General features: G+C 50.7%; 1 protein-coding gene across 2 annotated transcripts in view; it reads right to left on the bottom strand.

Annotated features, from left to right (window-relative positions):
* Nucleotides 1-328: 328 nt before the first annotated feature.
* The window catches only part of LOC106740940 (unconventional myosin-X-like), a 34,424-nt gene continuing 18,866 nt past the window's right edge, over nucleotides 329-15,886 (bottom strand). Inside the window, exons 4-16 of one of the 2 annotated variants that reach the window (XM_014612426.1) lie at nucleotides 11,066-11,318; nucleotides 9,537-9,871; nucleotides 8,941-9,423; nucleotides 7,442-8,348; nucleotides 7,116-7,368; nucleotides 6,927-6,962; nucleotides 5,452-6,484; nucleotides 4,566-5,155; nucleotides 4,315-4,504; nucleotides 2,516-3,959; nucleotides 2,103-2,374; nucleotides 1,434-1,886; nucleotides 329-952 (exon numbers count right to left, since the gene is read on the bottom strand). In XM_014612426.1, the coding sequence (XP_014467912.1) occupies nucleotides 734-952; nucleotides 1,434-1,886; nucleotides 2,103-2,374; nucleotides 2,516-3,959; nucleotides 4,315-4,504; nucleotides 4,566-5,155; nucleotides 5,452-6,484; nucleotides 6,927-6,962; nucleotides 7,116-7,368; nucleotides 7,442-8,348; nucleotides 8,941-9,423; nucleotides 9,537-9,871; nucleotides 11,066-11,318 (6,468 nt within the window). In that variant the 3' untranslated portion in view covers nucleotides 329-733. The remainder of the gene's footprint in view (nucleotides 953-1,433; nucleotides 1,887-2,102; nucleotides 2,375-2,515; nucleotides 3,960-4,314; nucleotides 4,505-4,565; nucleotides 5,156-5,451; nucleotides 6,485-6,926; nucleotides 6,963-7,115; nucleotides 7,369-7,441; nucleotides 8,349-8,940; nucleotides 9,424-9,536; nucleotides 9,872-11,065; nucleotides 11,319-15,886) is intronic. The other variant, XM_014612427.1, reaches the window with a different exon arrangement.

Genomic DNA, 15,886 nt, shown 5'->3' with positions numbered 1-15,886 from the left:
TATTTCTACCTAAGGGCGCGTTTCAGCCGCTGAACGCGGCTCCACCCTTTCCCCTAGGGCGGAAACGTGAAATGTTTTCAGATTAGGAAACTTCGCACTTTTTACGAGTTCTACGGGAAAAGATTCCCCAAGGGTTGACCATGAATCTTCTTCTCTGGCTCTAAGTTTGTGATAAGTATAAATTTCCCGATTCGAAAACATTTCCGTCCTAGGGGAAAAGTTACCAGTTACCCGGCACATCTTCCATTCGATATCGACAGGCAGTTGCGTTCAGCAGCTGAGAAACGCGCGACGCATTAACGCGAGCCAGACGTTTCCTTTAATTCTCTTTTTTTTTTCGCCACAACTTGATACTGAAACCTCAGAAACCTACCGCGCGCTCGAATCTCAGAATACGTAACGCTAAGAGAATTATATGTAGAGGGGAGCACTTGAGTCGCACGGGTTAAGACGGAGTTCTCAGTAATTGAAGATTAATGTTAGTGTACAGTAATAGATGTGTGTATATATATATATGTATATATATCATATATATAGTCGCGCGTATTTCTTTTCTCTCTCTCTTTTGATAAAATAGACAGTACCGCATGCGTAGCGCTGTGCGTATCTGGGATTTATGGCACTTGGCAATGGAACGTGCGCGCCCGACGAGAACTCGAACCTTAGGGTACCAGGTTAAAGGGAAATCGTCGTCGTCGTCGTTTCTGGAAATGCGGGTCACCTAATTGGCATTCTAACTAGCTTGCGACTGGATCACCGGAGCACCTCTGTGCAACATCGCCGAAGCTGGTCGGGACTTGCGTCCGCCGGCGGACGTCGGTAGGACAGTTGCGGGCGGTTGCGGGTGCTGCTGAGCCAGCTGCTGTGCCATCGTCGAGTCCCTTCGCGGTATCTCCGGCGGCGACTGCAGCACTTCCATGTACTCGCGAATCAGATTCGCTATCTGATGTGCCTGGGGAAGGGACGAGATCGGAATGAATGAGCGGTCTCGAGAAAGCTAATGGGGTTGTCACAGAAAATGAATTTCCAACTTCCCTGACTCTTCCATGTTTTCTAGTGGAGAATTTTTCCTGACTAATAGGCGATCGTAAATTTTAACGTTTGAAAGCAGGAATTGAAGGTATAGTTTGTATTATTACAAACAAACATAGAAATTTAGTAACGTAATATAATCCTGAATGCAGTTGAAATTCAGGCAAACAGAAAATACAAAAAGAATTATAAATACTTTTTAGAAGACGAGAATATTTAAAGAAATCGATATCTGACTCTTCTAGGTTTTCCCTGACCAATAAAAATTCCTATGTCTTTTCCCGGTTTCCCAAGACTGTAGTAACCTCGTCTGGAGACCAGAGGAACGGAGGAAAAGAATAAAACCCGCTTTGCCAGGGACTGCCGACTGAGGTGAATCCGTCGACTGTGCCGGCACTTACCTGCGACGTAGTGAGGATGACCTTGCTCTGCTTCTTGTCGGTGCCGGTGATGATCATCAAGCAATTAACGGCGGGGGTGTAGCTTAGAATACTGCTGTATTCATAGGTGCACAGTGCGTTTCTGGAGCGGTGCTCGAGAAGGTGGAGGCCTTGCTGATCAACGGCCAGCCACAGCACGCGCGGCCAGTTCGAGGTGAAGGACTGCATCACGTCGAAGATGGTCGCGCGATGCAGCGGCCACGACTGAATCAGATTCAGGAAGGCCTTCTTCGCTTCAGGCGGTGTCATACCGCGCAGGGATTGATGGTGCTGGAGCACACCCTCCACGCACAGGCTCGGCACCAGTCGCGCCGGTAGGCAGTGGCTCGATATGGTTCGGTAATCTTGCTCCGTTATGGCCTGCTCGAGGCAGTCGCCCATTTCCAACTGCGCCTGCAGAGCTGTCAGCATCATCTGCGAGTGATCGCGTGAACGCGTGAGTCGACGTGATACGCAACGATAGACCGGGACAGGCTGGATATTGGAGATCGTGGATTAGAAATTAGACACGAATCGACTTTGTCTCGATTGGTCGGGTTCTAATCTTCGATCTCCGGTTTGACATGGGATTAACGTAACGATGTGGGGATGAAAAGAAAGGTGCGAGCATATTGCCTCGAGGGGACTCACGGCTTCTTTCTCGGTGATGGGGAACCGATCGGCTCGCAAGTCGTGCAGCACTTGATGATACAGCAGCTCTTTCTCCACGGGGTCGTCCAGGTTCATGTATTGGTCCAAGAAGAGATGTTTCTTAAATAGGAAGAAGTGATGAGCGTGCTTTCGTTGCGTCTGATTCTGCTGCGACGTTCGGAAGCGTTCCCACTTGGACATGACGTCGGCTATCTTCTCCTCCGGGATCAGTGAACGCTCGGTTGGTCCTAACACCTCGTAGATCGCATAACCTGACGTCAGAGGCACAACAGTAAATCCACACGGTTGAGAGAACGTAGAATAAAATGACAATGAAATGTGCAACGTAATTAATGAGAAATTTCTGCGAAAATGAATGTGATGCACAGCGACAAACTACGATCAACGCGCACCCATGGCGGTCTCTTCGAGTCCTATCTTGGTCTTGATGATCTCCATGACGTCCCTGGCGGTCGCGGACGGATGAAACTCGACGGCGTGGTATTGGCCATCCATGAAGTGGAATCTCGCGTAGATCGGCCGACGATTGATGGTGCACATGATCTCCTCGCGACTCGGCGGCCACTGCCGTCGCCTGGTGCCCTGCGTTTTATACAGACACTTCTCCGCGAACCTCGCGTACTTGCCCTCCTCGGTGACGTAGTCGCTGGCGCAGCGCTTCAGGTGGGCTATCAAGTACTTGCGAATGGCCTTCTGCGGCGGCAGGATGACGGAGCAGGCGAGGGACAGCAACGCCCAGTGTCGGAGATTAACGCGGCTGTTGGGGTCCGGATGGTCGGTCGTTTGCTTGATCAATTGAAGGTACAGCTCGCCCAGGAGGTTCTCCTTGCGTATGCAGCGCTCCATCACGGTCTGGATCAGATTCACGTGCTCGTCCTCGACACGGCGCACCGTGTCGCCGTTCTGACCGAGTCCCGCGTACGTCAGGATCAACTGAAAGATGCTCAGTGCCATCTGCTCGTCGGGATCGGGCAGCTTCGCCAAGCTCTGCGGTATCTGTTGCCGGCTGAAGGCCCAGTAAGCGTAAGGGAAGCCCTTGTAGGTCTCCCCATGGTCGGCGCTCCCGTGCTCCTGCCTGAGCTTCTCTATCCTGTGCTTGGACAGTCGTCTGAGCGTGTTGCGCAGGAAACCGCCGCCGGAGTCCTGAGGTTTCCTCAGGAGCTCCGTGTCCACCAATGTTCGCCGGCAGTTGACCAGATTGTGGTAGAGCCTGATGCGATCTTCGTTGGTGATGCCCTTCAGCTTCTTCGTCGGCACCTCGTTCTCCGTGATCCAACCCGCCAGCGCCGGACAGTAGCTGACGATCAGGCTGCCAATCTCGTTCTTCTGCGGAGTCTCGAAGACGAAGCACTTGTGCGAACTGTCGGGATTGTGTCGCAGCAGCGAGAGCGTGATGAAAGAGTCGCTCGGGTCGAGCATGATGCTCTCGACATCCTGGTAACGGTACTCTGATAAGACGAACTTGTCGTCCGGCTTGATCAGCATGAGACCGTCGCAGTTGATACCCAGGATCAGCTGGTTGCCGTAGGACCAGTAGCCACGATAGGTCACGTTGAACATGGTCGTGCCGTAGAGAGGATACTGCATCACACAGGACAGATACAGGACCTTGGCCGCCAGTTCCTTACGTCCGGCGCCGTATTGTCGGTGCGCTTGGGCGATGATCGGCACCCAGACGTCGTCGCCACGTGCCCGGCTGATCCTGTAAGGCAGGAAACTGTCCACCTCGCTGTAATAATCAAGCCTGTCGTTGTCCTTGGGATCGCCCAGAGACACCTGCGCCTGCAGGCCGGCCAATTGCAGAGCCACTTTCTCGGACACCGGGAAGTCGTCGCACTGGAAACGAAGGAACAACGAACGAAATGACAAAAATGAGAACGAAAGCCTGAGTCTTCAAACAAGGGAGAAAGAGAGAGAGAGAGAGAGAGAGAGACTAGCATATTATATAAAATATTAGAATAAAAAGTAAATATCTAAAAAAATATTCACCTTTCAATGATCTTACTCTGGTACTTTAATACGCAGAATAAAGAGAAGAATCGATTTGTGTGAAAAACTTTTGTTTGATTAATTTTTTTGTCAATTGCTTCGTTTTCAAGATATCCCACTGTTTCCATTAAAGTGTGATATTACAAGATCAAACAAATTTATGCTACATCTTAATAAAGTATTTCTCTTGCTCTTTGCGTACCTTCACGACGTTGTAGACCGCCTGTGCGTAGAGCATGTTAACTTCGACGGGATCCTGCGATATCTCGCGCGGGTTGCGGAACAATCGTCGCTTGAAGACGAAGCGATTGTCGCCGCTGCCCAGGGTGGTGTTGTTACCGCGTCGCAAGGTCGAGAATGACGACTGGGCCGTGTTCAATTTGCACTGTTTCCTGTAACGAGAAAAGAGTCGGTGACACGCCCCGGACAGGAGGACGCGATCGACGAACTTACATCTCCCACGCGGCGATCACGTCGTACAGGTAATCGTGAGCCCGCACATGTTCCTCTCCGTCCGGTCTGCTCTGATAGATGGCCCAGCCCTCCAACGAGCGGAGACCCAATTTCTCGCCGAGCTTCGCGACCGCGTCGGCGGCCGTGTCGGTCGGGTGCACATCGATCGCCTTCGTTCTGCCGTCCAGGAAGAAGAACCGACAGACTATGGTGCCGAGGCGCCTCATGGCGGCGATCTCCACCGTCGACGGCGGGTGCTGCCTGCAGGAGACCTTCGTGTTCTTGCAATTGTCTACGCACCACTGCACGTACTGCCGCAATTTGCCCTCGAGAGCGATATTCTTCTTCAGGAAGGAGACGAAGTACTTATAGAGGAGCTTGCTGGGCTGGAACGCCACGATCGCCAAGCACAGCAGCAGCCACACGCGCTCCGCCCACTCCGCGTTGGGATTGTTCGTCGCCTGGCGGATGCACTGCACGAAGATCTCGTCGCGCAGCTCCTCGCGCTCGATCCCGTATGCGATAATGCCCTGGATCGTCTGGATCTCCTGGTCCAGCTTCATCTCGCCGCGTATGTACTTGCACAAGTCCTGGAAAACGATGTGAAAAAGTCGGAGGAAACGCCGAAATACCGCGTGGAAAATTCGCGTATGAAAGAGGGAGTGGATAAAAACTCGCGTGAACCTCGATAATTAACTATCGATAATTATAGAAAGGCCGGTAAGTGTCATTTGACCTTTATCCACTACCCTTTATACTTTTTGTCGGTGAACTTCCATCAGAGATCCTCGCGGACTCACGCGTATTCGCATCAGAAAATCAATATATGCTCTACGTCTTCAATGAAAGTTAGAGTACTGCTCTTTGTTACGTGGATATCACTCACCCTGAATACGGAGCAGGCGACATTCACGTTGTCGGGATCGTACATGTGAATGTGGGAGTTCGGGATGCTGCTCCCCTTGTAGTAGGTGACCATCTCGTACTTCGGGATGTACTCGACGCTCTTGCCGCGCGACTTCCTCGTCAGCGTGGCCATGATCGTGCCCTCCGGCGAGCGTTCGTGGCTGTTGAAGTAGTTCTGCGCGAACTCCATGATGTCGTGGTAGTTGGTCGCCTCGTTGTCCGGCTCCTTCTTGTCCTCGAGCTCCTGCAGCTTGCGCTCCACCCGGCACTTGCGCCGCTGCTCGCGCTGCTCGACCGGCTGTTGTTGTTGCTGCTGCGGCTGATCGTGGCCGTTCTGCTGCGCCTGCGGCACCGTCTGGTGATGATGATGATGCTGGGCGTGATGATGATGACCGTTGGAGCTGCGAGACTCCGGCCTGGACGGAGGACTGCCGGCGAGCTGCTCCTTGCTCATCTTGCCGCCCGGCACGGGTGGTGGCGAAGAAGCGCTGGACTCGCCGTTCACCAGCTGTCCCGCGCTGATCGGACTGCCGGGCTCGTTCTCGTCGCGCGGCAACACCGACTCGTAGATCGGCTCGCCGTTGTCGCTCGAGGAGTCGCCGCCGTTCATCAGCGGCGGTGCCGGGGGCGGCGGCGGTGGCGGAGGTTCGGTCGGCTCCGGCAGGCTGGGCTGGCCGAGCTTGCTGCTGCTCATGCTGTTCGCGCAGGGCAGACGTTGCTGCTGCGGAGACAGCTCTTGCTGCCCGTTGGGAGACGTCACCTTCGACTCGGCCTTGGCGTTTAATTCTATCTCTTGCTGGATCACAGTCTCCAACTCGACGTCCAGGTCTTCCACCAGCTCGTCCATCCGCTCGCCGATCTCGTCGATGATCTGATTGCTCTTGGTCGACTGCACGTCCGACAAGAAGGAGAACAGATTGTCGAGATCCACCGATTGCAGATCCGTGGCGGCCATCTTCGAGTTCATCTGCTCGGCCATCTGCGACAACGCGGCGATCTCTTCCTGAGCCTTCCTGTAATTTTCACAGAGGATTACTGCCAGCTCCTCGATCACAAGTCGCCGGTCTTCTTGCGAGTGCGGGTGCTACGACTAAACGGTGAACTTCGCGTAATTCTGCTGCGCTATTTAGTAACATATAGTGAGTATGACGCAACGCTTAAAGACGTGGTCAGTGTTTCGATGTATGCAAAGTGACACCCGGACCTGGTGAGCCCCCATCGACCGATTCAGAGCTCCGGAGAGATTTCTTTCTTGAAAAATGTCAGAGGGACTTCGTGAAAAGATCGAGGAGATAAAAGGTGGCCTCGGTAGGTCTCGGGCAAACCTTTACGGCCGTGTGTGAGAGACTAGGAAGCGATAATGCTCGCCAAGGTACTACGCGATGATACACTCAACATGCAACGAATGCATGCCTCGTGCAGCCCGTCGAAAATGAGCTTCCGTCGAGAACTTACCCGGATTCCATCCCGATAATACCATTGTACTGCGCGCTACAAGGGACACAAACGGAAAGCACATTAACGCACAATCGATCGCACGCATACCTAAAACGGTTATCTTACGCGGGCGCCGTCGAACGAGGTCGGCCAAACGCGAAACGCTCGAAGAAAATCGCACCGGCGGGCAATCCGGGTCTCCCTTACCTCTGGCTCTCCTCCAGAGCCTTCTTGTCCTCCATCAGTCTTCGTTCCTCCTCCAGCCGCTCCCTCTTTCTCATTTCCTCGTCGACTCGCCTCATTTCACGCAGGGCCGCGGCCACCTCCCTCGCGAACACGCCCCGCAGGTGACTCTGGATCACGATGGCGGCTCTGCGCTTCCTGATGAACATTATCCGCAACTTCCAGCCCCGGTAAGCGTGCTGCACCTTCAGCGCCGCTTCTCTTACACGCTTATACTCTGTCGGAACACGATAACACCATACAGTGAGAGAAATGCAAGGTGTCGGGGAAATTCGTGGGAGAGTCGGTACCTCGTCGTTTCACGTATCCTCTCCAGGTCTTCTGTATCACGATGGCGTTGCTGGTCACCATTTTGTTCCTGGAATCCTCGAGAGGCTCGTGCACGTAGTTCCTGAGGAACACTTTGGTCCGGCCGATCTGCCACTCGGTCTGCGGTATGCCCTGGCTGGCGATCAAGTGCTTGGTCGCCTCCTTCTCGTCGCAGACCAGCGAGAATCGATTCTTGTCCAGGCAACAGTATCGCGCGACGAAGTCGTGGAACGACATGTGTATCGGGAAACCTTCCTTGCGTATGCGAATGATGTCCAACATGCCGAGGTACTTGAGCTGGTCCAACACCAGTTTCTCGTCGTAGTGGTTAGCCGTCTTCTCCATGTTCGGCTTGATGCAACGCGCGTACCACGGCGTAGTGGCCTGCAGCACGTCCACCAGGGCCTGCAGCTGATGTCGAAAGGAGTCGCACAAGGTCGGCTTGCCCTTGGAAGTGCCGCGGGACATCGTGGTGGTGGTGGCGCCGCCGGTCGCGCGCCCAACAGTGCAGCCCAGTAAATCCTGGTAGACGGTGATCTCCTGCACGAATTCGTTGGTGCTCCTGGACATGAAGTCGAAGAAGACGTCCTGCTGCACGTCCCTGTTCTTGTCGACGAAGCCCTCGACGGTGTACGTCACACAACCGGCGTAATGCTTCACCCCGAACTCCTTCTCCCACTTCCGCCGGTCGTCTCCCTTCACGTAGCACGGATGGTTCTCGAATTCCGCGTGCAGGTTCGTCAGGTAGGCTAGGTCGGAGCCCTTCGGCATATGGCATTGCTCGGTCAGTAATTTAAGAACACATCGCGGGGGCTTCTCGATCAGTTCTAGGCACATGGTGTTGTCCGTGAACGTGATGTGGGAATATTGAATTTCCTCTTGGCGATACTGAAAAGTAAATTCACCGTCTGACGTGTCTCTCCGCTGTCGTCGACTGTACGTCGGCCGCTCGTCCGATCGACAAATGCACGAATGTGCTTTCGAAATTTCTTTCAGTGAAATTCCGCGCGAGAGGTGCGAAGCGACAGTCGCGTCTCTCTCGAGTTCCAGCGAACTTCCATTCGTCTGGAGTGAATCCCCTATTTTTTTTTTTATTTATCTATCGAAGACATAGTGGTTGAAGAACGGGAAATCATCTCTTTGGCATATCAAATATAATTTTATTTATATATATATCATTCAAGTGAGAGAGAGAGAGAGAGAGAGAAAATACACAGGATGTCCCGAAAGTACCCTGTATAAATATATAATAAAGATAACGTTTTAAGCTAATCAAAAGCTTGTAATAATGTCTTTAAATTGTTTAAATTAAGAATCTAGGTTTCAGTTAAATATTCATATCCTTACTATTCCATTCCATTAATGACTGTTTTCATTAGTACCTCATTCTGTTATGCAATTATAATCGTTTATTTAGTGAATATTTATTTGTTTTAGATGAGACTTCGCTCCGGGAAATTCCGAGGGTAAGGTAACTTACGAGTTCTTGCTCCAGCGCGAAGACATAGTGGTTGAAGAACTTGTGCAGCTTCTCGTTCGTGTAATTGATGCAGAGCTGCTCGAAGCTGTTCAACGCGAAGTTCTCGAAGCCGAAAATGTCAAGCACTCCGAGGAACCGGGAGCTGTCCTGGCCCGGGTTCGTGCAGTTGTTGATGTGATTGATGAGCCAGGCGAAGGTGCGCGAGTAGAGCGCCTTCGCCATCGCGTGCCTGTTTTCCCTGGCTTCCTGCACTTTCAGTGGGATCTCCGTGATGTTGCCGCGCACGTTTATCTGCCGTATCAACACCACCTTGGTGAGATCCTCCACCTGCATGCCCAACAACGGTGCCACTGTGTCGACTATGTTGCTGTCCTCCTTCGAAAGCTCGCATCTCTCCCCGTCGACATCCTCGAAACTCAAGTTCCCTAGCCATAGGATAGCCGACAGAACCCGAAAGATACCCTCGCACATTTCCGGCGCGACCTACATACACACACGCGCGATGTATAATTACTCGATCATAACGCGACAGGAATGAGCATGGAATGTTGAGAATTTCTCTTCTCGAGAAGCAGCGGCGATATATCGAACTTTACCTGGAGCACATTGAAGGCGAGCCTGAGGGCGTCGAGTTTCTTGGAGTCGGAAATTCCGTCGATCTTCACGCAGCCCGACTGATTGAGATATTTGTAGTGGTCGGCCGGCTGCAACTTATATTGTTCGGCGAATTCCTTGTCCCTGGTGCCGGCCTCGACCAGCTGATAGAACACGTGGTAATTGCGCTCGCCGGGGCTCTGGAAGGTGATGCGACTCTGCTCAAGCAGGTAGTCCTGGATGATGCATCCCTTGATCATCCACTTACTGTCGAAGCACACCTGCATGAACTTGCCGAATCGCGAGCTGTTGTCGTTCCTCACGGTCTTCGCGTTGCCTGTTTGTTTTTTTCGCAGATCGAGTTTCTACGGTTAATCGACGCTCCTGCTATTGTCGATCATGGGGGCGGGGGAGGGGAAGCTCGCGTCACGTATGAAAGATCGCGCCTTCCTCGGAAGGTGCGACTAAAAGCTCTTGTAAAAAAACACGACGAAGGAAGTCTCGCCGAACGGCTTCTCGGCCGTTTGACGCGTCTCTCCAATGTTCCTTTACGACACGCGCGTGTCCGAGGGGGAAAATATCGGCTTGCTGGAAACACGAGACACCGGGAGATTGGATTCTCGGATTTCATCGGATCTTTCCCTAGTATAGGTATAAGAAACGGACGCGGAGACAGGCAGCTAAGATTGGACGTCGCGTCGAAAATAACACTGCGACCGAAAGACTGTTTCTTTTATGCAGATGAATGAACGACGTCGGTGGGGCGCGTGTTTTATTCACAAAACCTCGTTCCCCAGTGACCCACTTCTTCGTCGTCCCCTCGCCAATGCATTTAACACCTGAGTTGCCGCGCGCTCGCGTCGAGCCTCCGATGACGAATCCGCGGCTGTGCAGCTCTCGGGACCGTTGGATCGGAATCTATTTTTTATTGACCCCGCGGCGATCGCGCTTCTCTCTCGGTTTCGATACAGCGTTGATTCTCGTTTCGCTCGCGTGTGACACTTGTTACGACGGGACGAAGTCCAATCCTTCCCGAAATAATTCGTCGCGTCCTCGTATTTACCATCAATGAAAAAATTGTCAAATTTAACACATTTCGTGCGTTCCAAACGGTTCACCAAAATTTTAGTGTTAGTTTAACGCAATTGCATGGGTGTGTCGAAAAGTACCGTAAATATTATGTCGAGAATTAAGACAAATTGAGTTTCTTCCCGAAGAGAGAATCTGAAATTCCGCGAATGAAACACGCGCGCGTAACTCTCTCCGTATCTCCTCGTCCAGCACGCGAATCGTTACGTCATCCAATTAGCGTGAATTCGCGATGCAATTCTTATTGTTAAATCGCCGTCACGCGATATAAAGCGAACAGCGCGCGCTTTTTAGGCCGGAGGTCCGCGCGATAACGGCTAATCTTCCTCGCGGGAACGAAGCGAGATTTCGGTATGCCGGAAGAGCGGCGCGTCCTCGAGACCGCATGGACAAATGTTGACGGCCAGCTTTTATCAGCGGAACGGTTAACAAATTTCATTACCGAAGGCCTCGAGGATGGTGTTCGCCTCGAGGATCTGCTGCTCCACCCACGTGTCGACGTTGCTGGTCACCGAGCACAGGTACTGCAGGATGAACTTGGTGGTCTCGGTCTTGCCGGCCCCGCTCTCGCCTGATATCACGCAGGACTGGTTGCTCTCCGTGTCCTGCAGGGACCAGTACGCCGCCTCTGCCAAAGCAAACACGTGCGGCTCCAGGGCGCCCATCTTCTGCCCGTGGTATCGATTCACGTACTCCTGGAAGACGAGAGAATAGGGATTCCTCTCTCTCTCTCTCTTTCTGTGTGTGTGTGTGTGTGTGTGAAACGGGTTCCGGCCGTTAACGAGGTGGTGATGCCGCCGTGATAATGGACTCGTTCTTAAAAGGCCCCGTCAGGTCCGAAATCGCACAACGGCATTCTTGCTGTGCGCGAAAAACGTGAGCGTGCGATCTATTCTCCGGAGGAGGAGAGAGAAAAAGAGAGAGATGCTCAGTGAAGGCGAGAGAGCGAAACGCCGGATGGTGCTCCGAAAGTGGCTCCTCCCCGCCGAGAAGAATGTCCTGGTGAATCGTCTTTCCGATGAAGAGTTGCGAGACCCGCTTCGCATAGCCGCAGCACTACTATAGGGTGACGAACGAACGACTGTTCGCGAACGCACGATGCAAATCGATTGCATAATCCCGCCGTATCATTATACGGCCAACAATCATGTAATTGCTATATATTATTACGATAATCCGATAGTTAGCAATTCATTAACAAAAGCGACCGTGTCCGGAATTAATGTCGCGTTATTTTATGCGGCGATGAAATCATCGCCGACGTGACGCGCTCGTGAAGCGTGCGAGGTGAAAAAAGCCCTTTCTACGAGGAGGCCTTTCGGCGAAGGGCGGAGAGGACGTGATAATAATACGAGGAGCTGCGTGCGCGATAACCCGACTCGGAGCCCTTAAAAATGTTGGCGCGGGTAGCCCGCCTGCCCCGGTAACCCGATTAATCGCGACGACACTCGACAGGCACGCATCCGACGACTGAGTTTCATCGGCCGCCGTCCCCCTTCGTTTGTTCGCTCGTTCGTCTTCTCCCCCGGGACGACGTGGTGCACGCGTTGTGCACACGTGTGCGCGGAAACGGCGTGCTCGTATGCGCGGCGCTTTAAACAAGGCGCATCACCTGCTCGCGCCTGTTTGATCTTCAAGTTTCGGAAAAATCCGTTTTTCCCCAATTTTGTCACGGATTTTTCTTTTTTTTTGGTTTCTTATCTTCTTTGCGGAAAATGGTGAATGTGGTTGATTTTAACCGAACGCGCATGAGTTTTTCCAGACGACTTGTCGCATCCTGGGGACAGAAATCCGCGGAACATTGGGAGGAAATTTTCTTTTTTATAAAATTTTAAAACTATATTCGTGTGTGCCTCGAACTGCCTCATTTTCCCGACGAAGTTCAGAGAGAGAAAAATCCGAGACTCTTCGAGCTTGATCGCCGAGAGATGTCAATATCGATTGAGGCGTAGTTAGTACAGTGGATACATGGAATTACGAAACGTCAAGTCGGAGATTATTTATTATTATGTAAAAATGCGAATTTTACCATCGAAGAGGGAAGAAGGATCTTTCTCGTGCGAGCCCGCAGACGCGACATCGAATTGCCGGATGAAGAACGCGCCGCGAAATTCCGACTTCGCCCTCGCGAAAGAACGGGGCACAATTTTGCAAGACGTGTGTCACAGAGTGTCCTCGCGAAGCGAGCCGACCCCACGGGCAGATCATTAACACATCCGAGAGCAGTGCGTGTGAGCCGCACGCCGGGTTGTTAGTCCCTCGGTGCCGAAGTAGCGCAACCCAGTTTTGCGCCAGACCTCCCTCGAGGCGGCGAGGCGCGCTCCGATGCGCCAGTCAGCTCGTTATAAACGCGCAAAATACGCTCGGCTGGAATTACACGGGAGGGGTAACGTCGCATCCGCGATAAAACGGGCTTTTCGATGCGGGGCAGATTAATGAGCGCGGACGAGCACGGATCTTGTAGCGTCTGAGACGGAAATCAACGGAACACATTCTGAGACGCGTGAATAATAATTACAAGCTTCATCCGCGATCGCTCGTTCAAAATCCTCGCGGATACGATCTGATTGATTGAATTTTCTTCTTGCCTGTACTGAAAAAAAGGTTTGGCAACAAATACCAAAATTCGGTTGATATATGCCGACCAAACGTTTGATTACTGCGGCCAAATAATTTGAGAATATACAATTGCGATATATACAATTCAATTGCGATATATGCAATATAGAGAATTATTTGATTGCAGTGATCAAACAGTTGGCCGACACATATCAAATGTTGATACTTGTTATCAAGTGTATGGCGTTAAATAATGCGGGTCGAGTGTCTAGTCACTAGTTACGAAATAATTTGGTCGAAAAAAGTAAATATTTATCTCCAAGAAGTAAGATTTAGTTGCTTGAATTATACATTTATGTTAGTGAACTAAATTTTGAAAATTAATATCTCGACGACATTTGGTAACTTAGTTTGACCTAAATGCAATAGTTCAAGCGGCTAAATTTTGGCTCTCGGAATTATGTATCTATTTTATCCAATTAAATTATCTTCTAATAATTACTCCATGCTTGGCCCGCACTATTTACCCTCTATATTTAATAGCAGTTGCCGAATTCCATTTTCAGTGTGGAAGTCGATCTCGGCGGTCGTGAGAATAGCGACGGTATTGATGTAATTGTTCTTTCTGTTTGATGTTTTGCGTTGAAAAAGGAGAAAAAGAATAAAACTATCCTCTACTAAAATGAATCTGCCATAAAAGGTTAGAAGTTAAAAGTTTGCGATCGCGATACTTCTCGTATGTCATCAAACGATACGATTGAACGATCTGTTTAATTTCACTCAACTCAAACTCGTTCTGAGTTTTCAGATTGTCACATGTTGGGTCGTGCGACTTGGGAAGCCTCAACGCAGCCCCTGCTGCGGGTTATTCTTGATAGAAATTATCTCGTGGTATATTTGTCGAGATGGGCTGAGCGAGATAAGTCGCGGTAGGGTCGGAAACCTTTAAGAAAATAAGCTGGAATATAAAAATACGCGTGTTAGGACGCGTGGCGGTGGTGCTCCGGAAGTTTCGGCAGTTCTCTTCTTTTTTTTCAGTTCTTCTTCTCCTCCCGAAGAAGCAGACTGTGGACTCACGTGTAAATATCCACCTTGGGACACACGATAATGTCTCGCGCATTTTCCTTGTCGTGCCACGCTCGATCTTTCAAACGCTGCAAGTTTTACGTCTACTCCAAAATTGAGAGCATCTTGTCTGCTGCATACTTTATCGATATATAAATTTTATGTCGCGCTCACGGGAAAAAAGAAATAGTTCTCATAGCTAAAGAAACTAGATCTCACAGGTGAAAATTAGCTGTCTATATAGTACAACTGAAATTTAGTCAATTTGGTTAATTCCTTTTGCCTCTCTTGCTATCAGTCGCTTCTCTGAAGTTACGATTCGTGATAATTCGAACACGCTGAACGATAGAAATCGACGAAAAGTCGCACGACCGCTCGTTAATTTCGGCATGTCTGAAAAAAGCGAATCGCAAGGAAGACAGGTAAACAATTAAGAATAAATAAGAGCATACGATCGGTTTCAGATAATAATTTAAGAACAGTGACTCTTTCGAGGTAGGGAGCGCTCAGCCGTAAAAGAAAAGATTCATGGAACGTATCGAACTGACGAGAGAGTAATGCATAAAAAAATAAGCTTGCACACGACGTTAAAGGGTCAAGCAGCTTGGCTCTTTTCAGTCAAGTCAAGCTTCTCTCTGTCTCCCCGCCCTCTCGTTCGCGCTGTACAACGTTGTTGACTCCGATACTCCGGTGGAAGCGCAAAGGGACGTCGATTCCTCGTTTCATTTCGTTTGTGGGTCACGTTCATCGATCAGTATCGCCCGTGAAAGAATTCAACGCGTGTCAATGCTCCGATAACAAAATCCCGAAATTTTTCGTTCCATTTCTTCCAGGTGGCGCGAGCCCGAAAAAAAAAACCGAGCGGATCGACAGCGAGTCGCATCGGCACGCGAAATGTCTGTTCGAACGACCGGCTGATCACCGTCGACGACGACTGTTTATCCCGGAGGAAGCACCGGGAGAGACCTTGTTTGCGATTCGTTCGTACAAAGGAACGCGATTGGAAGTTCCGCGATCGTACCTGCGGATGAAATGGGTCGACCCACTTTCGGTACGTCGGCCTCCTCGATTATTGCAAGTGTTGAATGTCGATTAAGCTCTAGCTCTGCCGCTGTGACGCCCGAGTGTCCGATAGACTGGCCGCAAATCGAATTACATAGTTAATCGCTTCGGCAAGTTGAAAAATTGAACACCGAGATCTCTTTCTCTCGAAGAACGGTGAGAATTATGGCTTATATTCATTTTAACTACTTCACACACACACATACGCGCACGCGCGCGTACAGAGAAAGTGATTCGTAAATTATTATCTTTTCATAAGAATTCCGTACATGATGTGGAGATTGCAATCATCATTGCAAGCGATATTCAGTTGCCGATTAGATAAAGTTTCAACGGGAGACAAAAATACTTTCGTGCGGAACTTCTATCGATTTCCTCATCGTTGTTTTATACCGAGACGCGATGTTATGTGACAATCAAATTATAATCGCACGATTACCGTGACCCGACAGCTGGCGAAAACTCCGCGAATGGCTTTGTGTACTTTCGCCATTTATGGATCCTGTATATCCATTAATGCTGTCAAATGTTTGCACGACTTTGATCGCGAGTATATACCGTCCGCGCAATCATCTAC

The sequence above is a fragment of the Dinoponera quadriceps genome, unplaced genomic scaffold (genome assembly GCF_001313825.1).
Source record: "Dinoponera quadriceps isolate SergipeBrazil2010 unplaced genomic scaffold, ASM131382v1 scaffold397, whole genome shotgun sequence".
Lineage (NCBI taxonomy): Eukaryota > Metazoa > Arthropoda > Insecta > Hymenoptera > Formicidae > Dinoponera > Dinoponera quadriceps.
This window is presented reverse-complemented; position numbering and strand designations above follow the sequence as displayed.